This window comes from Taudactylus pleione, unplaced genomic scaffold (genome assembly GCF_031769625.1).
Source record: "Taudactylus pleione unplaced genomic scaffold, aTauple2 ptg000738l, whole genome shotgun sequence".
Lineage (NCBI taxonomy): Eukaryota > Metazoa > Chordata > Amphibia > Anura > Myobatrachidae > Taudactylus > Taudactylus pleione.
The window spans coordinates 1,137,226-1,160,653 of NW_028285140.1; the positions used below are offsets into that span (position 1 = coordinate 1,137,226).

Genomic DNA, 23,428 nt, shown 5'->3' on the forward strand with positions numbered 1-23,428 from the left:
TAAACACACCATTAACGAGTTCATTACATGGAAAGTGAAAAATTTCATATATATGATAGAATGCACGTGCAACCTAGTTTATATAGGCAGGACATCTAGGCCTTTGAAGATACGCCTGAGTGAACATATCAGGAATATCAAAAAAGGCCTAGGGGTAAATTTACTAAAGTGAGAGTTTTTAGAAGTGAGTTTTAAAAGTGATGTTGCCCATAGCAACCAATCAGATTCTAGTTATTATCTTCTAGAAGGTGCTAGTTAAATGTTAAGTAGAATCTGATTGGTTGCTATGGGCAACATCACTTTTAAAAACTCACTTCTAAAAACTCTCCCTTTAGTAAATTTACCCCCTAGAGTCACATGATTTATCCCATCATTTTAAACTCACACACAACTGTTCTATCGCAAACATTAAACGTTTTGCAGGTATAAAATTGATGAGAGGAAATTGGAGAAGAAACGATGTAGCGAAACAATTAGCAAAAAGTGAGATGAGATTTATTTATGATTTTAATACTTTACAACCAGGTGGAATCAATTCCGACTTTTAACTTACCCCATCTGCCGCTGGTGACCACGGACCCTCGCCTGTTCACTCTTCCTCCAAGGTGCTGGTGCCAGTGTCTGTTGTGGCTCCCTTCTGTAAAGCAGTAAAGCCTTTTCTCACGATAGAGGCGGGCCACGGGCAGCTGACACCCGGGCTGCCTGCCTTGCTTAAAAAAATTACAGCTGGGTGACGCGATTTGGGGAGCAGGGTCACAGTTGAGAAGTGGCCCCACAGACAAATTTTTCCCGCTAAAGGTAAGGGCTAATCCGGCCCTGGGTAGGGCACCATGCAGCTCAGACATGAATAAACTGAATAGTAATCGATTTAGTGCTTGTGCTTTGCCTTTTGAAAATCATTTAAACAGAACATATGCAAATGCAGAGGGGGAGGGGGGGTTCCGGTTGCCTGGAAACCCCCCATCTCAGTATCACAAACTAAATAATTAGCACCACCTGTGGATCTTTTAACATGTCAGCCAGTATTAAATACACCTGTGCACCATCTAGGAGATCTGGAAAACATGCACTGTTAGGGGTGCACTGCTATAGACCATCAATAGAGTTAATTATTAATACTATATAATAATACACTATCCAGTGCATGACAAGGTGCACATATATGTCCAGGGCATTGCTAGGTTCTTCTGCCGCTCCCTCAGACTTGCTCCAGTGCTCTGCACTGGAGCCCACATCTGAAATAATAACATTCAGCTCAGGCAGGATGGCCCTACTGCCGCATCTAATGGGTTACTGTGGACACTAGTCCTGTATATTCTGGAATTATGACACACAATACACTTTGTACTATGCATATTATACATACATGCCGACTATCTGGCTGCCCCTTCCGGGAGGGAGCAGCCAGATCGGCATTACTGTGGGGGCGTGGCCAGCAAACGGGGGCGGGGCCGGCCAGATGACAAGTTTTTGCGGGCGGTGCAGAGGCGGAGCCACACAAGCGCGTCATTTTGGCCCCGCCCCCGCTACACACTGCCGATATTACAGGCAGTGTGAAGCAGGGGGCGGTGCCAAAATGACGCGAATCGCGTCACCGCCCCCCTTCGCTGCCGGGGTTTTACAAGTAATTGCGGTGGGACAGGAGGGGTCGGCGGCAGCCGGGAGACTTGCCTGCAATCCCGGGAGGTCGGGAGCTGCACCCGATTTTCGGGAGGCTCCCGACCAAATCGGGAGGGTAGGCAAGTATGATATTATAGCTGGTTAAGTGCTAATTATGTCCTCTTCATGGATTGGCCACACTCACTCTATAATCAGGCATTTGGAAACCCCCCTCTAGAAATCCTGCGTTTGCCACTGCAGAAGTTGAATAGTTCCATCCTGTCCACCCGTAACTGTCCTCTGCCCTGTAACTCTGATGCATGCAGTCTGTGTATACGATTTACTGCCCCTTCGTGTCCTAGGGCCTGATTCACTAAGGATCACAATACAGCGTACGCACGCAGTTCAACTGCGATAGCAAGCCAATCTACTGCGATCGCAATGCAAACGCAACACCACATAAGGACGCCCACTTTACCATATCCATAATACTTAGCAGAATAGCGAAACCATCGGTGCAATCATCAATCACTCTGCGATGGGTCTGCGTAGCCTCTGCAATTGTAGGCTTGATCGCAGCGGCTAGTTCGCGCACTGCGATGCGTACGCATGCGCAGTGTGAAGTAATCGCCTGATTGCGTGCGTTCTTGCAGCTGTGTACGGTAGTGAATCAGGTCCCTAAACTACACTTTTGGGTAATGATGATGGGAACCTGAAACATTATAAATTATAAGTCCCAGAATCTCACATGCTGTAATTGGTGTGATGATAGAGACTTACCATTGATAACTTTTTCTTCAAGGTCCGTAGGGTTACCATGGGGATAATGATCCAAGCACCAAACAGTTAAGCTTTCAGCTCCCAGGATGCCTCTGGTCCTCCTCCACATATACCCCGCCCCCGGCCACAGGCATTCAGTTCTGTAACCAAGCCCAAAAGCAGGAGAAGGAAAGAGGAGAAGAAAGAACAACCCTCCCTTGTACGGAGAACAGCTCTATCCTGGTGAAAAATCAAAAATGGAGTGCGACCAGAGAGCGCTGCCAAATCAGAGACTCTGTGTGCAGAAGAGATAGCGAGGAGAAAAAGTGACTTCGCTTGTCAACCATTTCAAATCTACAGAGTCCAGAGGTTCAAATGGGGGAGCTTTGTAGCCCTTTAAGAATCAAAGACAAATCCCCCAGGCTAATAGTGGGACAAAGGGTGGCTGAACTTGGAGAACCCCCTGAAAAAAAATTCGAACATCCGGCAAAGAAACAATCCTTTATCTGGAACCAGACTGACAGTGCAGAAACCTGCACTCTCAGGGTGGCCAGGCGGAAATCAAGGTCTAACCCATCCTGGAGAAAAGCAAGTACCTGGGAAACCCTAAAAACCTTAGGGTCATACTTTCTGTGGGAACATCATTTACCAAAAGACTGACAAACTCTGTAATAGATGCGGGCAGAGGAAAGTTTTCGTGGCCTAAGAATCGTTTGAATCACAGAGCAGGAGAAACCTTTGACTTTCAAGATGGAAGACTCAAGAGCCATACCGTCAAAGACAGACGGGGTTAGTCCGGATGTAGGCAGGGAGGAAGAGGAATCATGTCTATGGGTAGATTCATTATGTCGGTGAACCAATGACGTGCCAAGCAGGAGCCACTAGTATTACTGTTCCACCTTCCTGCTTGAATTTTCTGAGGACCCTTGGGAGTAGGGATATTGGAGGAAAGAGATACGCCAGTTTGAAATCCCATCTAACTGCCAGTTCGTTCACTAAGGCGGCCGAGGAGTCTCTGGACCTGGACCCGTACTTGGGGGCCTTGTGGTTGTGACATGATGCCATGAGATCAAAGTCCGGTTGGCCCCATTTGTTCACTAGGGGTATGGCTGTATTCTGATTCCCTGAAGCCTGTGATAGGCCGTCATCGCTGCCATTATTTTGGTGAAGACCCGCGAGCCGTCGATAACCCAAAGGGCAGTGCCTGAAATTGGTAATGTTGTTACAGGACAGGACAGCAAACTGTAGAAATTGTTGTTGGGATGGCTTAATCGGCACATGGAAGTACGCACCCTGAATGTCCAGAGAAGCCCAAAAAATCCCCAGGTTCCACTGATCGAAGAGTTTCCCTACAGAACTTGGGTACACGGATAACCCTGTTGAGGGTTTTCAGATTAAGAATAGGGCAATGAGACCCATTCTGTTTCTGAACCAAAAATAAATTGGACTAATAATCCTTTCCCTACTGAACCACAGGAACCGGGATTATCACCCCTGCCGGCAGCAGGGAGTAAATGGCCTCCTCTAGGGCCAAGTTCCTGATAGAGTCCGATGGAGGAGTAGTGCAAAAAATTTCTGGGGAGGATGTCTCCAGAAAGTGAGAGTATACCCCTGAAAAACCACTTCTCGGACCCAGGCGCCTGTTGTAGTTTGATGCCAGTAGTCCGCAAACTGAAAAGCTGGCCTCCCAACCTGGGCTCCCCCATCAGGCAGAGTTTTTGTTGTCCGGCTTAGACCGTCCAGGACTTCTTAGCTTGCTTGGTTGTCCTGCGAACACTTCCTAGACTTTAATGCAGCTGTTGATGGCAGGCCTGCAGAATTTGAAGCTGCCAGAGAAGACAGAATCTTATCTAATTCTGCTCCAAAAAGTATATTTCCAAAGTAAGGATTCCAGAGCCTTCTTTGACCCCGTATCTGCTTTCCAGGCCCTTAACCAAAGGGCTCTGCGAGACATAACTGTGCAGACTATGCTTTAGAAGCTATAAGCCCAGTATCTCTTGCAGCTTCTCCCATTAAGGGACCAATTCCCGTATGTGGGAGATATATGTCAGCTGTTCTCTGGTAGCATTTAGTAGAGTATCTTCCAATGCCACTGTCTACTCCTCAACAGCCTTGGATACCCAAGCCCCAGCCATAGCTGGACAAGTAACAGCTCTAGATGATGAAAATACTGCTTTAAGACATGTTTCAATTTTCCTATCTGTAGGATCTTTAAGAGGAGATGCTGACAGAATAAGCAACGTAGCGTTCCTGACTAAATGTGTCACCTGAGAATCCACAGTAGGAGGGGCTTCCCACTTAGTACATTCAGCAGCTGGGAAAGGATACAAAGATGCTAATCTTTCCATTTATCTGGGTTACTCCATGCCCCTTCCATCAGTTCAGTGAGCTGACCCCCCCTCTTCAGATTTAGGAAATTTAGATTTTACCACCTTCCGGTGTTTACATACTGGAGCCTTCTTTGTAGGAGCCGGCTCATCATCCTGTATATTTGGGATTGATTTGACCGTCCTCACAAAAAAAAAAAGGCATCCACTGTAGAAGGATGGTCCTCATCTCCTGAGGTAGACCCTGGAGAAGAACCCAGCGCATTATCTGATTCCTCTGATGATGCATCTGAATCTACATGCTGAGCAGACTGATAAAAAACTAATGTCCGCTAAAGCACTTTAGCGACTTTGCAACAGCCGACTGAGCCATACTGACTTGAGTGGGTATAAACATCCATCCAGGAAGGATGTGTAGGAGGGACAAACATAGCATGCGGTGAGTATCCCATTAAAGGAGGCAGTGTGGGAGTAGCCAAACGAACCACTAGCTGCGTCATTACCCGAGACAAGGAGGCACCCAAGATGGCGCCTGTACAGGGGCTGGAAGACTGGATGTGGTGATGTGGTTCTTTATAACAGACAGCACACCAACCATCCTGTATAAATTCCTGAGGGGACTGGCCCGCCAAACAGGATTTACCTGAAATCAGCACGGAGGCCTCAACCTCCTGTTTCCCTTTACCTTTTGCATATTACATAATAAAGGTAACAAAGCAATGCAATGTGACAGCCTTCACAAACACTAGTAAATATGAAGTACACAGAAAAAACCCCTTCCACCTGTACAAAGGGATGAGGAGAAAAAAACAGTTATAGTTATAACTGACAGTCAGAAATAAAAGGCAGTATCAACACAGCAGCTAGCAAACAGTCACATACAATGCATATGTCATTTAGTTATAGACTCTGAATCAACTGCTAAAACAAAAGTCTTGGTAGGATATAGAGCACCATATACCTGACCCGAGGGAGAGGTATACAGGGAGAATGACCCAACATCTCCTGAGACCAAATCACTACAGCAGAGCACCGATAGTGTACTGTGAGCGTCTCATATACACGAGGAGGGTAGGAGGAGCAACCCAGGTGCACGAAAACCTTTGATGGATCTGCATCTGGGTCGGAGCTGCCAGGGGAGAGCCTGCCTCCCCTAAGCTGCATCAACCGGCTGGGTATGCTGGCCTCATGGCAGCAGAATTGCATCTGCTGCCGATCCCTGGCGTCAGACGATAAGGCCCCTGTAGTCTAGTGAAGGAGAGGATGTTCCAGGCCCTCACTGCAGCGGTTTCCGGTGCGTCTCCAGTGCCGGAAGCAAGGACTGCTGCTCGCGATTCCCCGTAAGCGAGGAATTGCCTTACCTGACATCTCCATGCATCCGGTTGCAGTCCAGGCACCACCAGCATTGCTGTTAGACTATAACAGGTGGTGCATACTTCCATCGGATGTGCTCACTACACCCCATACCACACCCTCCGCGCAGACGACACCCCCACATCATTAGTCACACCCCCGCCATGCTTGTCAAACCTCCTGTGGCGGCACACAATATGCCCTTTATACAGGTAAGCTCCAGGCCCATGTGGGCATTAATCTGGCTCTCCCTGTCCCTTGTGTGTTTCCCTGATGCTCACCTGGCCTGTTTTGCCCATTGATGCTGTACATCTCACCCATCCACCCCTTGTCCATGTTTTTTGCCTATTTAAACTCCATCTGAGCACTACTGAATGTGACCATGGAGCAGCTGCCTCTCAACTATGATAATCTACCACCTTTGTTATTAAGTTAACTGTATTATTTACCATATTGCCTCTTTGGGGATGCGATCAGAATCCTGGTAACTTGGATGTCGGCGATTAAAATACCGGCACCAGAAGCCAGACACCTGTCAGAATCCCGGCGCCGGCATCACAAAGGTAAGTAGTGGGGGGTTAGGGGGAGGATTAGGTGTTAAGCATTAGGTAGAGGGTTAGGCTGTGGGCAGGGGCAGATTGGGAATTTAAAATGGCCCTGGAATCAAGCCTGTAAGCGGACCTATGTGCACGCGCCTGAAAAAGTGGGCATGGCTTTGTGACAAGGGGTGTGGCCTCATGTGAAATGCCATGCCCATAAGCCACTCCCCCCATTTTTGTCCTGCTAGGGGAATGCCCACCACTAGCAGCTGATGGGAATGCCCACAATCCCTCTCTCCAGTGAATAAACACAGCAAGCATGTGAAAGACTATTTTTTTACCTATATGATTTCTGTGCAATGAGGGAACCTCTGAAGAAATTGATCCTCCCTGGACAGGCAGTGTCTTGAGTCAGTATTCACAATTCATCAGGGCCGAGTTAAGGCTTGTAGGGGCCCCCACCAATAAAGTGTACAGCCTGCCCATCCCCTCTAGTAGTATGCCCCTTACTTACCTTGAAAAGCCGGGAGCTCTGTTCATCGATTCCCCCCTCAAGCTCGCCCTGGAGGTCCACAGCTCCCACTGCGGCTGATGTCCTGCACCACATGCTGACCACTGGGTCTTGGCTCCATGTCTCTGCCTGCGGCTGTTTGGTGCAGTGCGCTGCAGGGCCCATGCGATGACAGGAGATGTGGCATTGATGGGAGGTGTGGCTGGGTTGCAGGAGCCTGTCAGTGGCCAATTCGACTTTGCACTGCAGCCATCCATAAATGAGAAAGGCATCAAGGGGCCTTCACTAATGTTGTTGCCCATGTCCTGACTGGCTTCTCCGGGAGCTGGCCAGGTTGGGGCAATATGTGCGGTAGTGTGGGGCCCCCCCACCCCGATATTCATGCAGGAGATTACATGGTCTGGAAGCCGCCTGTTTGTGTAGCAATAAAGCCAATGTCATCATCATGCAACATAGGTTCAACCAGATAATACATAGTAACAGGAGTTTTGGGGCAGGACAAAATGTGAGTTTCCCTTATTAAGCAAATTTATATTAATAAAATATATTTGCTCTTTTGGTGCCATTTTATCAGTAATATAGTTTCATTAGAATTGTTGTCTTACTGAAGATTACTCTCCCCCAGTGTTTTCTTAGAATAGTACCAGCACTCCCACCGTCCAACAGTATTTGTGTCTCCAGTCCCCCCAATGTGTTTCTCCAGCTCTAATCCCCTGCAGCTCTTCAGCACAATTTCCCTGCTCCTCCCCAGCACCATCACCCCGCATCTCACCAGCACCATCATCCTGCGTCTCCCCAGCGCCATCATTCTGCATCTCCCAAGCTCCATCATCCTGCATCTCACCAGAGCCATCATCCTGTGTCTCCCCAGCGCCATCATCCTGCGTCTCCAAAGAGCCATCATCCTGCATCTCCCCAGCGCCATCATCCTGCGTCTCCAAAGAGCCATCATCCTGCATCTCCCCAGCATCATCATCCTGCGTCTCCCCAGCGCCATCATCCTGCATCTCCCCAGCGCCATCATCCTGCGTCTCACCAGAGCCATCATCCTGTGTCTCCCCAGGGCCATCATCCTGTCTCCCCAGCACCATCATCCTGCATCTCCCCAGCGCCATCATCCTGCGTCTCCCCAGCGCCATCATCCTGCGTCTCCCCAGCACCATCATCCTGCGTCTCCCCAGCATCATCATCCTGCGTCTCCCCAGCGCCATCATCCTGCATCTGACCAGCGTCATCATCCTGCAAGTCCCCAGCATCATCATCCTGTGTCCCCAGCACCATCATCCTGCATCTCCCCAGCACCATCATCCTGCGTCTCTGCGTCTCCCCAGCGTCATCATCCTGTGTCCCCAGCACCATCATCCTGCGTCTCCCCACCGCCATCATCCGGCGTTTCCCCACCGCCATCATCCTGAGTCTCCCCAGCGCCATCATCCTGCGTCTCCCCAGCACCATCATCCTGTGTCCCCAGCACCATCATCCTGCGTCTCCCCAGCACCATCATCCTGCGTCTCCCCAGCATCATCATCCTGCGTCTCCCCAGCATCATCATCCTGCGTTTCCCCAGCACCATCATCCTGCGTCTCCCCAGCACCATCATCCTGTGTCCCCAGCACCATCATCCTGCGTCTCCCCAGTGTCATCATCCTGAGTTTCACCAGTGTCATCATCCTGAGTTTCCCCAGTGTCATCATCCTGAGTTTCCCCAATGCCATCATCCTGCTTCTCCCACCACCATCATCCTGCGTCTCACCAGCGCCATTATCCTGTCTCCCATGTTCCATCATCCTGCATCTCACCAGCGGCAATCATCCTGCATCTCCCCAGCGCCATCATCCTGCCCTAGCACATAATAGCCCCCTCCCAAGATAGATCATCTCCCCTTAGTACTAAATAACCCCCCTCCCCCTTAGACAGATCATCTCTCCCTAGTACAGAATAACCACCCCTCCCCCCCAAATCATCATTTTCCCATAGTACAAAATGGTGGTGGATAGATCCCCTTCTGTAGATGTACCCTGACATCATCAGCCAGTGTCCAATGTCATTCTCTACCACCCACTTGGACATAGAGGGGAAATATAACTTTGCAGAGAACGAAGGGGACAACTTTCTGCTATTGGTTGCCTTTATGCGCATGGAACCGCACTTCCGCCCTCACTGCACGTCACTTCCAGGTACAAATACTAAAGGAGATTTATACACAACCAGTAAAAAATAGCTCCCCAGACAGAAATCCATCTTCCCTATCAGCCTGTGCAGCTCTGCCGGCAGCCAGTCAGTCTTTAAAAAAAATGTCCTGGAGAGAGATAAAATGGGGAAAGTCCCAGGCAATCAGCTCCTGTCAGTTCTCAAACACAGGTCCTCATTTATCGAGTTTTATCATTCACACCGAGAGATAAAACTTGTTACATATGATAATGGTGCTCCAGCCAATCAGCTCCCAACTGTCATTTTTCAAACACAGGGGCCTATTCATCATCGGAGGCCGTATTGATCTCGCTGCGAGGGATATTTAAGTATCCAACTCGCTACGGGGGATAGTGTACACCAGAGAAATTCATCATAGCTCCGAAAAGCAACTGTTCCCTCGGTTGGTATCGCAGCTACAGAAGCTTTGTTACTTACCTCCTCCCCATCTACGCGGTCTCGCATGTGCACAACCGCCAATGAGTCCGTGAGAAGACGGCGGAGGGATCCGCTCATTCCTCTTCGCATCCCCGGAACTCCTTCATAGGAAAGAGCGGGGCTATGAGAGCTGGCGCTGTCTGAAGATGGCGCTTGTTCTCATGAGCAAATTCCGAAAATGTTCAGTTTTCGAAGTATTCTGAATATATTAGGGGGTCCTATCGGACCCCTGATGATGAATGGCCCGGTAACTAAAATATGCGGGAACTAGTGTTGGTTACCGGGCCACTTATCAATGATGAATAGGCCCCACAGTCTGTAAACTGACAGGAGCTGATTGGCTGGGACTTATCTTACTTCATTTCATCTCTCTCCAAGGCTTAGTAAATAGACCCCTTTGTCTCTGTAAGAACAGTTACACCTTTGCTCCCCCTCCATCCTCTAAATCCCATCCCCTTTATTCCCCAGTTACTCCTTCACTTTCTTATATCCCTCCATCCTCCCCCTCCCTATTTTATTTCCGTCACTCTCTCCCTCCCCCCTTTCACTACAAGAAACTCAAAACCAACTTTCACAGCGCGCCGGACACTGGCACGCACTTACCGGGTACGGTGTCGCTGGTCTGCAGGAGGGCAGCATGCGGGGAGTCCCCGGCGCCCACTGCTCTGTTATCTGGCTTCCTCACCCAGCATCCGGCATTGGTGTGCAGGAGACCGCGGCTCCCCCGGGGATGCGCGTGCCGACCTGCGAGAAATGTAAAGGGCCAAGCACAGCACTAGGTGACGTCACAGGAGGCGCCAAATTCAAGCCCCGTCCTATATAAGTAAGTTCCTGGGGGCACTTCTGTGCCAGAGTATAACCTCCCAAACCTTATTCCAGTGTTCCTAGTGACCGTAACTGCTCGTTCCTGACCTTGGTTGGTGACCTGATCCGTCTGCCCCCTGATACTGCGCTTGGAATTCCGGTGTGGACCTTGGCTATTCTCCATTACCTGTGTACGTCTGCTTACTTGTACCCTCTTGTCTGTCTTGGTTGTGACCCAGCTTGTCGACTACGTTGTCAACCATCAGCAAAGAATGCAACTTCCCAAACCTCATCCACATCTCTACTCCCCCCCCCTCCCCCTCTCATGCTCCCCCTGGAATGACAGATCAGTTTGCATCATACTGACCCTTCCCTACATTCTCATCAATCACCACTGGCTATTTCTCCCGCTCCAGCCGCCCTTTCCTTCCCTCACCCCCTCAGTCCTGACAGCGATCATGGTCCCAGCGCACCTTCCGTGTCATTCCTTCTGATCTCCCATCCCAGTGTGGCAGGTCTGTATCCTGATTCGGAAATGTAGATTATTGGGAGATGTGCCCTAGTGTCGCTTTAGGTCTACGCACATATTAATTTTTGCATGTTAATAAGGAGCCTCCCATGCATGAATCATGTATGTAGTGGCACCATCCAGCACTGTGTACATATTGGGCCTGATTCAGACCCACTCGCGAGCGGCTGTCCGCTCGCAAGTGGGTCGACGTTATGGACTGAGCATGCGCATGACGGAGGGAGCTCCGTCTTGCGCATGCGCCAGACGCTACGAGCGAAGGAAAGTCCTTCGCTCGTTGTGTCCGATCAAAGGGGGCGTGCTGTCAATGTTGATTGACAGCACGCCCCCTTTGGTGGGCGTGCCGGGGGCGTGCCTCCCTGACGGGGGCGTTCCCACGGGAACGCCTCCCGTCAAAAGCCGGCCCACTGACATCACTAGTGATGTCAGTGGGAGTGATTTTGGCTCTGATAGAGCCAAAATCACTCCGGAGCTTGCGGTTGAAAACCTCAACCGCAGGCTCCGGCTCGCAATTTCGATGGTCGTGATGGACACGACCATCGCGGCCATCACAATGCACGCTCGTATAGCCTGTGGGTGGTGACCCACAGCTATACGAGCGTCCAGGAGGACGCTCCATTTTCATGGAGCCTGGCCCTCATTCAGAGCGTGCGCTCTGCTCAGAGCGTACGGCTCTGAATGAGGGCCATTATCCCCTCACTGCCTGTTACAGGGTAGAGCGACAATACCGCCACTGCAAGGCCTGATGCCCCAATGAGCGCAGACTGGCACATACAGGATGTACTTACACAGCTGATACATTTATTGCTGACAAGAACAACAAAGTGCACAGTATAAAGATAATTTACTCTATAGCAATACAGGATAACATCAGGAACTAGGAGAACATTATAACAGTGATTAACTATTAGAGGATCTCTATATAAAAGCAACATAAAAGAAATAATGACATAAGAATAGTCCATATGTATAAGTAAGCATCACTTTGGTTACTCAGCTTCATGGGCCACATCCATCAACCCCCAATCAGTGATCAGTCGGGTGATGGGACGTCCCTGGTGGATAGTCCTGGCACAGTCTTCACTAACGGTCTTATAACCCCATTTATATACAGCCAATCAGTGATCAGTCGGGTGATGGGACGTCCCTGGTGGATAGTCCTGGCACAGTCTTCACTAACGGTCTTATAACCCCATTTATATACAGCCAATCAGTGATCAGTCAGGTGATGGGACGTCCCTGGTGGATAGTCCTGGCACAGTCTTCACTAACGGTCTTATAACTAGGGGTGAGCGGGTTCGGATTTCTGAAATCCGAACCCCCCCGAGCCCCCCCGATCCGAGTCCGATCCGAGTCAGGCTCGACTTTTCCCGCCTGACTCGGATTCTGAAATCGAGGCAAAACGTCATCTTCCCGCCTTCCGAGTCTCGCGGGTTTTGGATCCTATATAAGGTACCCACGTCGGCGCCATTTTCTCACTCGGCTGTGGACAGTGAAGAGGGAGGGTGGGAGTTAGGGCTGTGTAGTGTAGTGTAGTGTAGTGCTGCTGTTGTCCACTACTTCAAAGTCCATAGGGGCTGGCTGTGTTGTGCTGTGCTGCTGTTGTTAATAGGGGCTGTGTCCACTACTTCAAAGTCCATAGGGGCTGGCTGGACTGTGTTGTGCAGTCAGTTCTCCATAGGGGCTGTGTCCACTCCAAAGTCCTGTGCAGTGTCCCAGTCCTAAAGAGGTGCTGTAGTGTTGTCCAGGGGGTGCTCTGTCCATCAGGGGTGCTCCCCCCAAGTGCTAAAAATATAATATATTTTCTGTGTTTGTGAATTGTGTGCGCAGTAGCCGCACGTGCATCAACAAAGTAGTGCCAAGCGTGCGCCTGTGTCATAAGTAAAGGGCCGGCTGGCTTGACCGTTAAAGGGTGCTGTAACCCCCGAAAGTACACTCCAGTCCAAACCAAAAAAAAATTATTTTCTGTGTTTGTGAATTGTGTGTGCAGTAGCCGCACGTGCATCAACAAAGTAGTGCCAAGCGTGCGCCTGTGTCATAAGTAAAGGGCCGGCTGGCTTGACCGTTAAGGGTGCTGTAATCCCCGAAAGTACACTCCAGTCCAAACCAAAAAAAAAATTATTTTCTGTGTTTGTGAATTGTGTGCGCAGTAGCCGCACGTGCATCAACAAAGTAGTGCCAAGCGTGCGCCTGTGTCATAAGTAAAGGGCCGGCTGGCTTGACTGTTAAGGGTGCTGTAACCCCCGAAAGTACACTCCAGTCCAAACCAAAAAAAAAATTATTTTCTGTGTTTGTGAATTGTGTGCGCAGTAGCCGCACGTGCATCAACACAGTAGTGCCAAGCGTGCGCCTGTGTCATAAGTAAAGGGCCGGCTGGCTTGACCGTTAAGGGTGCTGTAACCCCCGAAAGTACACTCCAGTCCAAACCAAAAAAAAAATTATTTTCTGTGTTTGTGAATTGTGTGCGCAGTAGCCGCACGTGCATCAACAAAGTAGTGCCAAGCGTGCGCCTGTGTCATAAGTAAAGGGCCGGCTGGCTTGACCGTTAAAGGGTGCTGTAACCCCCGAAAGTACACTCCAGTCCAAACCAAAAAAAAATTATTTTCTGTGTTTGTGAATTGTGTGCGCAGTAGCCGCACGTGCATCAACAAAGTAGTGCCAAGCGTGCGCCTGTGTCATAAGTAAAGGGCCGGCTGGCTTGACCGTTAAGGGTGCTGTAACCCCCGAAAGTACACTCCAGTCCAAACCAAAAAAAAAATTATTTTCTGTGTTTGTGAATTGTGTGCGCAGTAGCCGCACGTGCATCAACAAAGTAGTGCCAAGCGTGCGCCTGTGTCATAAGTAAAGGGCCGGCTGGCTTGACCGTTAAGGGTGCTGTAACCCCCGAAAGTACACTCCAGTCCAAACCAAAAAAAAAATTATTTTCTGTGTTTGTGAATTGTGTGCGCAGTAGCCGCACGTGCATCAACAAAGTAGTGCCAAGCGTGCGCCTGTGTCATAAGTAAAGGGCCGGCTGGCTTGACCGTTAAGGGTGCTGTAACCCCCGAAAGTACACTCCAGTCCAAACCAAAAAAAAAAATTATTTTCTGTGTTTGTGAATTGTGTGCGCAGTAGCCGCACGTGCATCAACAAAGTAGTGCCAAGCGTGCACCTGTGTCATAAGTAAAGGGCCGGCTGGCTTGACCGTTAAGGGTGCTGTAACCCCCGAAAGTACACTCCAGTCCAAACCAAAAAAAAAATTATTTTCTGTGTTTGTGAATTGTGTGCGCAGTAGCCGCACGTGCATCAACAAAGTAGTGCCAAGCGTGCGCCTGTGTCATAAGTAAAGGGCCGGCTGGCTTGACCGTTAAAGGGTGCTGTAACCCCCAAAGTACACTCCAGTCCAAACCAAAAAAAAAATTATTTTCTGTGTTTGTGAATTGTGTGCGCAGTAGCCGCACGTGCATCAACAAAGTAGTGCCAAGCGTGCGCCTGTGTCATAAGTAAAGGGCCGGCTGGCTTGACCATTAAAGGGTGCTGTAACCCCCGAAAGTACACTCCAGTCCAAACCAAAAAAAATTATTTTCTGTGTTTGTGAATTGTGTGCGCAGTAGCCGCACGTGCATCAACAAAGTAGTGCCAAGCGTGCGCCTGTGTCATAAGTAAAGGGCCGGCTGGCTTGACCGTTAAAGGGTGCTGTAACCCACAAAGTACACTCCAGTCCAAACCCCAAAAAAAATTATTTTCTGTGTTTAGCCGCACGTATATATCAAATCGATATAACATAAATGGAGGACCAAACTTTCTCCGATAAAAATAAAATAGAGAAAGATCAAGAACCACTTCCTCCTAGTGCTGAAGCTGCTGCCACTAGTCATGACATAGACAATAACATGCCATCAACGTCGTCTGCCAAGGCCGATGCCCAATGTCATAGTAGAGGGCACATACAATCCCAAATGGTAAAGTTCAGGAAAATGACCTTGAAAAAGACATTTAAATCAGCTGAAGAGAAACGTAAACTTGCCAATATGCCATTTACGACACGGAGTGGCAAGGAACGGCTAAGGTCGATCCCTAGTATGTTCATGACTAGTGGTTCAGCTTCACATGACGATGGAAGCCCTCCTCCCACTAAAAAAATCAAAAGAGTTAAGCTGGCAAAAGCACAGCGAAGAACTGTGCTTTCTAAGAAGATATCACAAATCCCCAAGGAGAGTCCAAGTGTGGTGGTGGTTGCGATGCCTGACCTTCCCAGCACTGGACGGGAAGAGGTGGCTCTTTCCACCATTTGCACGCCCCCTGCAAGTGCTGAAAGGAGCACCCACAGTCCACTTGCTGATATGCAAATTGAAGATGTCACTGTTGAAGTACAACAGGATGAGGATACTGGTGTAGCTGGCGCTGAGGAGGAAGTTGGCGAGGAGGATTCTGATGGTGATGTGGTTTGTTTAAATCAGGCTCCGGGGGAGACAGTTGTTGTCCGTGGGATGAAAAAGCCCATCACGGTCATGCCTGGGCAGAAGACCAAACATTCCACCTCTTTGGTCTGGCAATATTTCTATCCAAATCCGGACAACAACTGTCTTGCCATATGTACCATATGTAAAGGTGAAATAAGTAGGGGTAGGGACGTCAACCACCTAGGAACATCCTCCCTTATACGGCACCTGCAGCGCGTTCATAAAAAGTTACTGTCAAGTTCAGAAACTTTGGCTAAGACCGTAAGCAGTCCAGGGACACCTAAATCCCATTGTCCTGTTGTATCCAAGCGCCTGCAAACCACACCGTCAACTCCCTCCTTGTCAATTTCCTCCTTAGTTAGGATCGGAAGTAGTCCTGCAGGCCATGTCACTGGCATGACTGACTCTCCTATCCGGGATTCCTCCGGAGGATCCTGCATTGCTACGCCTACTGCTGCCGCTGCTGCTGTTGCTGCTGCTGGGAGTCGTTCATCATCCCAGAGAGGAAGTAGGAACACCACTACTTTTACTAAACAATTGACCCTCCAACAGTCCTTAGCGAGGAGGATGAAGTACGACAGCAGTAATCCTGAAGCAAAACGTATAACTGAGGCCTTGACTGCTATGTTGGTGTTAGACGTGCGTCCGGTATCCGCCATTAGTGCAGTGGGATTTAGACAATTGATGGAGGTAGTGTGTCCCCGGTTCCAAATCCCGTCTAGATTCCACTTCACTAGGCAGGCGATACCGAGACTGTACAGAAACGTCAGAAAAAGTGTCCTCAGTGTCCTGAAAAATGCCGTTGTACACAATGTCCACTTAACCACGGACATGTGGACAAGTGGAACAGGGCAGACTAAGGACTATATGACTGTGACAGCCCACTGGGTAGATGTATCACCTTACGCAGCAACAGCAGCAGCGTCACCAGTAGCAGCATCTCAGAAATGCCAGCTCGTTACAAGGCAGGCTACGCTGTGTATCACCGGTTTCAGTAAGAGGCACACCGCCGACAACCTCTTAGAGAAACTGAGGGAAATCATCGCCCAGTGGCTTACCCCACTTAGACTCTCCTGGGGATTTGTGATATCTGACAACGCCACCAATATTGTGCGGGCATTACATCTGGGCAAATTCCAGCACGTCCCATGTTTTGCTCACACAATAAACTTGGTGGTGCAGAATTTTCTGAAAAGCGACAGGGGCGTGCAGGAGACGCTTTGGGTGGCCCGAAAAATTTCTGGCCACTTTCGCCATTCAGCGACTGCGTGCCGAAGACTGGAGCGCCAGCAAACACTCTTGAACCTGCCCCGCCATCACCTGAAGCAAGAGGTTGTGACGCGGTGGAACTCAACCCTCTATATGCTTCAGAGGATGGAGGAGCAGCAAAAGGCCATACAAGCCTATACATCCACCTATGACATAGGCAAAGGAGGGGGTATGCACCTGACTCAAGCGCAGTGGAGAATGATTTCCGTGTTGTGCAAGGTTCTCCAGCCCTTCGAACTTGCCACACGTGAAGTCAGTTCAGACACTGCCAGCTTGAGTCAGGTCATTCCCCTCATCAGGCTTTTGCAGAAGCAGCTGGAGAAAGTGAAGGAGGAGCTAAGACGGAGCGATTCCGCTCGGCATGTGGGACTTGTGGATGAAGCCCTTCATTCGCTTTGCCAGGATTCCAGGGTGGTCAATCTGTTGAAATCAGACCACTACGTTTTGGCCACCGTGCTCGATCCTAGGTTTAAAGCCTATGTGGTGTCTCTCTTTCCGGCCGACACAAGCCTGCAGAGGTGCAAAGACCTGCTGGTGAACACACTGTCAGCTGAAGCGGAACGTGACACATCAACGGCTCCTTCTTCATTTTCTCCTGCAACTGGGGCTGCCAGGAAAAAACTTAGGTATCCTAAGCAACCCGCTGGCGGTGATGCAGGGCAGGCAGGACCAAGTTTGGACATCTGGTCCGGACTGAAGGACCTGGCAACAATTTCTGACATGTCTACTGTCACTGCATATGATACTGTCACCATTGACAGAATGGTGGAGGATTACATCGGTGACAGCATCCAAGTAGGCATGGCAGACAGTCCATACCTGTACTGGCAGGAAAAAGAGGCAATTTGGAGGCCCCTGTACAAACTGGCTCTATTTTACCTGAGTTGCCCCCCCTCCAGTGTGTACTCCGAAAGAGTGTTTAGTGCAGCCGGGAACCTTGTCAGCGAAAGGCGTAGGAGGTTGCTTCCACAGAATGTGGAGAAGATGATGTTCATCAAAATGAATTATCAGCTCTTCCAGGGAGACCAGCCTCCAGAAGGTACAGAGGGACCTGTGGTGGTGGATTCAAGTGGGGACGAGTTAATACTTTGTGAGGATGAGGATGTACACACTGAAGAGGGTGAGGAATCGGTGGATGAGGAGGATGAGGATGACATCTTGCCTCCATAGAGCCAGTTTGTGCAGGGACACATTAATTGCCAGCTTGTTTTGTGGGGGCCCAAACGAACCAATCATTTCAGCCACAGTTGTGTGGCAGACCCTGGCGCTGAAATGATTGGTTTGTTAAAGTGTGCATGTCCTGTTTATACAACATAAGGGTGGGTGGGAGGGCCCAAGGACAATTCCATCTTGCACTTCTTTTTTTTCTTTGCATTATGTACAGTTTGGGGCCTAGTTTTTCAAACTGCCATCCTGTCTGCCACTGCAGTTTCACGCCTAGATGGGTCACGTGTTTGTGCCGCCCACTCGTGTCGCTTAGCATAGTCATCCAGCTACCTCGGTGCAACGTTTTGGACATAAAAACACTATTGTGAGGTGTGAGGTGTTCAGAATAGACTGGAAATGAGTGGAAATTAAGGTTATTGAGGTTAATAATAGCATAGGAGCAGAAAAACCTACAAATTCTGTGATTTTAGCTGTTTTTATGCTTTTTTAAAAAAAAATACAGATCCAAAACACAAAACCCAGAACCCAAAACACGGAAGGGTGGTTTTGGCAAAACCAATCCAGATCCAAAACACGAAGAAAGATCCAGATCCAAAACCAAAACACAAAACACGAAAAGTGGCCGGTGCACACCCCTACTTATAACCCCATTTATATACAGCCAATCAGTGATCAGTCAGGTGATGGGACGTCCCTGGTGGATAGTCCTGGCACAGTCTTCACTAACGGTCTTATAACCCCATTTATATACAGCCAATCAGTGATCAGTCAGGTGATGGGACGTCCCTGGTGGATAGTCCTGGCACAGTCTTCACTAACGGTCTTATAACCCCATTTATATACAGCCAATCAGTGATCAGTCGGGTGATGGGACGTCCCTGGTGGATAGTCCTGGCACAGTCTTCACTAGCGGTCTTATAACCCCATTTATATACAGCCAATCAGTGATCAGTCAGGTGATGGGACGTCCCTGGTGGATAGTCCTGGCACAGTCTTCACTAACGGTCTTATAACCCCATTTATATACAGCCAATCAGTGATCAGTCGGGTGATGGGACGTCCCTGGTGGATAGTCCTGGCACAGTCTTCACTAACGGTCTGAGGTTCAGTCTGGGTGCGGACATTTTCCCTTCTTATAACCCCATTTATATACAGCCAATCAGTACAGAATAATAATACTCGTTACACATGTCCGTGATATAGGCTTGATTTTGATTGATTAATGAAATCCGACTGTCCTATGTAACATGTTCTACCAACGTGTGTAACATGTAATTTCCAAACATGTATGTCGAGCTACTATCTAAAAGGTATTATTTTATATATGACAATTCTGTAGTCTCTTCCCTACTCCCCATAAACCCATCTCAGCCTTATCTAGTGTTACCCTATAACTAGTGTTCATTCTAGCACCCCGCACCTCATCAGTGAATATTTTATTTTGAAGGACATTTTAGACGCCCCCACAGCTATGCGAGCGGCCAGGAGGCCGTTCTAATAAAAAACAACCCGGCACTGATTCAGAGCGAGCGCTCTGTCAGAGCGACCGGGTCTGAATCAGGCCCTAAATCCAGTCACACTGGTCCTGTGGTTGCACAGGAGGAGGGAGGGGGAGGGCTCAGCTGTGGCTCCACCCACTGCTCCATTCCTCAGTCAGATTCCCCTCCCTCTCACCAGTATTTGGGGGGATTTCCTATGATCCCTTCTCCTTGCTCTTAACTGCCCCAGATATTATTATGCAACCATTCTCTACACATAATGCAGCATGAAGGGGCTCAGTGAGGGCGGCAGTGTATGTGTGTAAGTGTCTGATGGGGTCACACAGAGAATAAAAAGAAATGTCTCCAGCCTCATAATCCAGGTATATCCTCACTTTATCCCAGGGGATATTGTCAGGTAACTGGATCACTTTCCTGTCATGTATCACTGAGTACTGGTTTTTGTACCTATACAAACCCCAGGACTTGTTATTACTTCCAATGTGTGACTGACGTCCTCTCCTGTCTATACTGGGGTAACACATCCCCACCCTCCATCCCCCTGAATTACTGACATCCATTTCCCAGTAATGTCGCCCTGAGGAGAATCCCCTGGTGCTTATTACCTGAGGATAATCAAATCTCTCTGGTGTTTCTGGTCGATTTTGGTCTGTATATGACCTGGATGCAGTTTTTCTGTCACTTGATATATGTATGTAATTTCCAGCTGTGGTTACATCCAGTAAAATGTCTGCAGGACCCTGAACATAGAAGCTGACATTTATATCTGTAATTATATCAGATAATCCGTTGTTTATTGTCTCTGAGATGAGACCCACATCCAGATCTCCTACACCATGGACCAGGTTATCATGTCTCTCTGTGTCCTCAGTGTCACACAAGTCACCTGTGTCTGGTTCCTGTAAGACAGTCACTGGGTCACACCTGTTACACAGCTCCTCAATGTGACGCATCTTCCTGGAAAGCTCGTCCTTCTTTATTTCCAGCTGCTGGATCAGATCAGTGACTGAGAGTGAAACGCGCTGTTCATGTCTGGAGATCTCACTCAGGACTCTCTTCTCCAGGTCTTCCAGCTGTCTCCTGATGTCACTAAACAGGGCAGTGACTCTCTCTGTTACACCAGCTGCTTTTCCCTGATCTTCTCTCCTGCGCTCCTGCAGACTCTGGACTCTCTTCTCAGTCCCCTCTCTCTTTGTGGTCAGTTTCTGCAGAACATCTCTCAGCTTCTCCTTCTTCTTCTCAGAGGCCTCATCCAACGACTCCATCTGGTGTCCTCTGTGTTCCCCGATCAGACAGCAGGACACACAGATACAGGCAGCGTCCTCAGTGCAGTAATACTCCAGGATCTTCTTATGGACGGAGCATTTCCTGTTCCCCAGGGAAGTGGTGGGATCACATAAGACGTGTTCTGCTGACTTGCTGTGTACTCTCAGGTGTTTATCACACAGATAAGCCTCACACAGCAGACAGGATTTAGCAGCAGGTACAGGAGAGTCCACACAGTAAGTGCAGAAGATCCCAGTCTCCTCCTGATCTGGCCGAGTACACAGGAAACTCTCCACTATGTTACACAAAGTTATGTTCCTCTGCAGTGCAGGACGTTTCTTGAATGCTGCTCTGCAGTCAGGACAAGTATAAACTCCAGAACCCTTCTGTGTATCCAGTACACCATCAATACAGACCCGGCAGAAGTTGTGGCCACATCTCAGGTTTACAGGATCTGTATAAATGCTCAGACAGATGGAACAGTCCAGCTCCTGTCTCAGATCAGCAGACGCCATCGCTGGTAGCAGGAGAGAGAAATGAAAGTGAAAGTCTCGCTCAGATACCAGAGGGGTCACATTCTGCACACAGGGCGAGGCTGAGCTGTCACTCACATTATAGCTATAGGAACAGTTACACTAAGGGAGACACCTAATACATAATGGGACATCCTGCAGAAAATTTACTTTTAGAAACTATTAAGGTAATGTAACAATCTGAAGATCATTTTAGCACATTTTGCATGTTTGTATCACAGTTACTTCATCAGAAATACAGTTAGTTTGTTATTAAAAATATTTTAGAAGACATATATAGCAGTATTTTGCCTTATTCCTGAGCACATAGTAACGGATGGTAATTTACTGAGACTATGGGGTATATTTACTAAGGTGTGGGTTTTTAGAAGTGGTTTTGTTGCCCATAGCAACCAATCAGATTCTACTTAACATTTATCTTGCACCTTCTAGAAAGTAATAGCTAGAATCTGATTGGTTGCTATGGGCAGCAAAATCACTTCTAAAAACCCGCAACTTAGTAAATATACCCCCTATGGGAGCGATTCAGAGGTGCTGCTAATGCAATCGCAGCTGCGACTTTTGTTATGAATTTATGCTAATTCCGTATTGGGCCTAAGGTGTGCCATACAAACACTCCTCACAGTATCCCCATCACTATAAGCCTGGCCTGATTATTGTCTATGCCAAATTCTGACCCTACAGTCTGCACGTGACAGCAGAAATCCAGACTCATCAGATCAGGTAACATTTATCCAACCTTCAGCCGCCCAGCGTTGGTGCACCTGTGCCAGTGTTGCCTCAGCTCCTGTGTATAGCTGACAAGAGTGTATCACCCGCTGCGGCCGTCTGCTGCTGTAGCCCATCCAATCAATGATCAATGTGCTCAGCGATGAGAGATGCTCTGAGTACCACTGGTGTAACGTATGGGTATTTCTGCTATCGCCGCCTTCTTGTTAGCTTAAACCATTCTGCCCATCCTCCTCTGCCCTCACTCATTGCCCAGGAGTATTGCCAACAGAACTGCAACTAACAAAGTTCTATCCACATTTTTCTGCAAGCTCTGGGCCTGACGCAGCACGGATCACAAGTGCAAAAGCGCACGCAGTCGGCCGATTGTTGAGTTCTGCGCATGCATCAGAGTGCGCAAAGAATCCTCTGCGATCGCAGTGAGTACACAGACCCATCGCAGAGTGATTGACGGGAAGTACCATTTCGGGGGGGGTTAGCGAAACGCATGTGTGCCCGTGCCTTTTGGCGCCATTGAATGGGCGTGCATAATTTAGCCCCTGTGATGGCATATGCAGTCTGAGCTCTCACTACGTACAGGAAGTTTAGCAATTTGTGAGTAAGGTCTGAGCTTGTGTAAGTGAGCGTGAGGCTCCGATGGTCCCGATGTTTTTGCAGACTTGCAAAGTATTAAGGATGTGAGTAAAGGGAAATGGGCATCTTTATATTGTGCTGCGGCATCATTGCGATCGCATTCATTTGCATAATATTGCAGCAGTACTGTGTGTGCGATTGCTACCACTTAGGCACTTGCGATCCGTGCTGAATCAGACCGTCTGCTGCAAATGACAATTCCAAGAAATTAGCAGTTTCTGAGAAGCTGAAAACACAGCGTCTATCACCATCAGTCACAGCGCGGCTGCGTCTATCACCATCGGTCACTGCGCGGCTGCGTCTATCACCATCGGTCACTGCGCGGCTGCGTCTATCACCATCGGTCACTGCGCGGCTGCGTCTATCACCATCAGTCACTGCGCGGCTGCGTCTATCACCATCAGTCACTGCGCGGCTGCGTCTATCACCATCAGTCACTGCGCGGCTGCGTCTATCACCATCAGTCACTGCGCGGCTGCGTCTATCACCATCAGTCACTGCGCGGCTGCGTCTATCACCATCAGTCACTGCGCGGCTGCGTCTATCACCATCAGTCACTGCGCGGCTGCATCTATCACCATCAGTCACAGCGCGGCTGCGTCTATCACCATCAGTCACTGCGCGGCTGCGTCTATCACCATCAGTCACTGCGTGGCTGCGTCTATCACCATCAGTCACTGCGCTGCCAAAGTCAGGTCATGCTTTCTAAGACTATGTCCTCTCCTCCAAGATGGTCCAGTGTCCAGACCAGGATATCACAACTAATCCAGAAGAGTTATTGGTAAAACCTAACACCCGCCCATGCGTGGAAAGTTTATCTAAGACCAGGAGTAGGGAACCA

At 49.0% G+C, this 23,428-nt stretch overlaps 1 protein-coding gene across 1 annotated transcript; it reads right to left on the reverse strand.

The window, feature by feature from the left end:
• Window positions 1-19,502: 19,502 nt before the first annotated feature.
• On the reverse strand, window positions 19,503-21,207 carry LOC148477184 (E3 ubiquitin/ISG15 ligase TRIM25-like). Its single transcript, XM_088457104.1, has one exon. It carries the CDS (start codon window positions 21,205-21,207, stop codon window positions 19,621-19,623), a length of 1,587 nt encoding a protein of 528 aa, XP_088313230.1. The 3' UTR covers window positions 19,503-19,620.
• Between the last annotated feature and the right edge of the window lie 2,221 nt (window positions 21,208-23,428).

Excerpts from the sequence above, each read along its gene's own strand:
- LOC148477184 (XM_088457104.1), bottom strand. The coding sequence starts at position 21,207 with ATGGCGTCTGCTGATCTGAGACAGGAGCTGGACTGTTCCATCTGTCTG.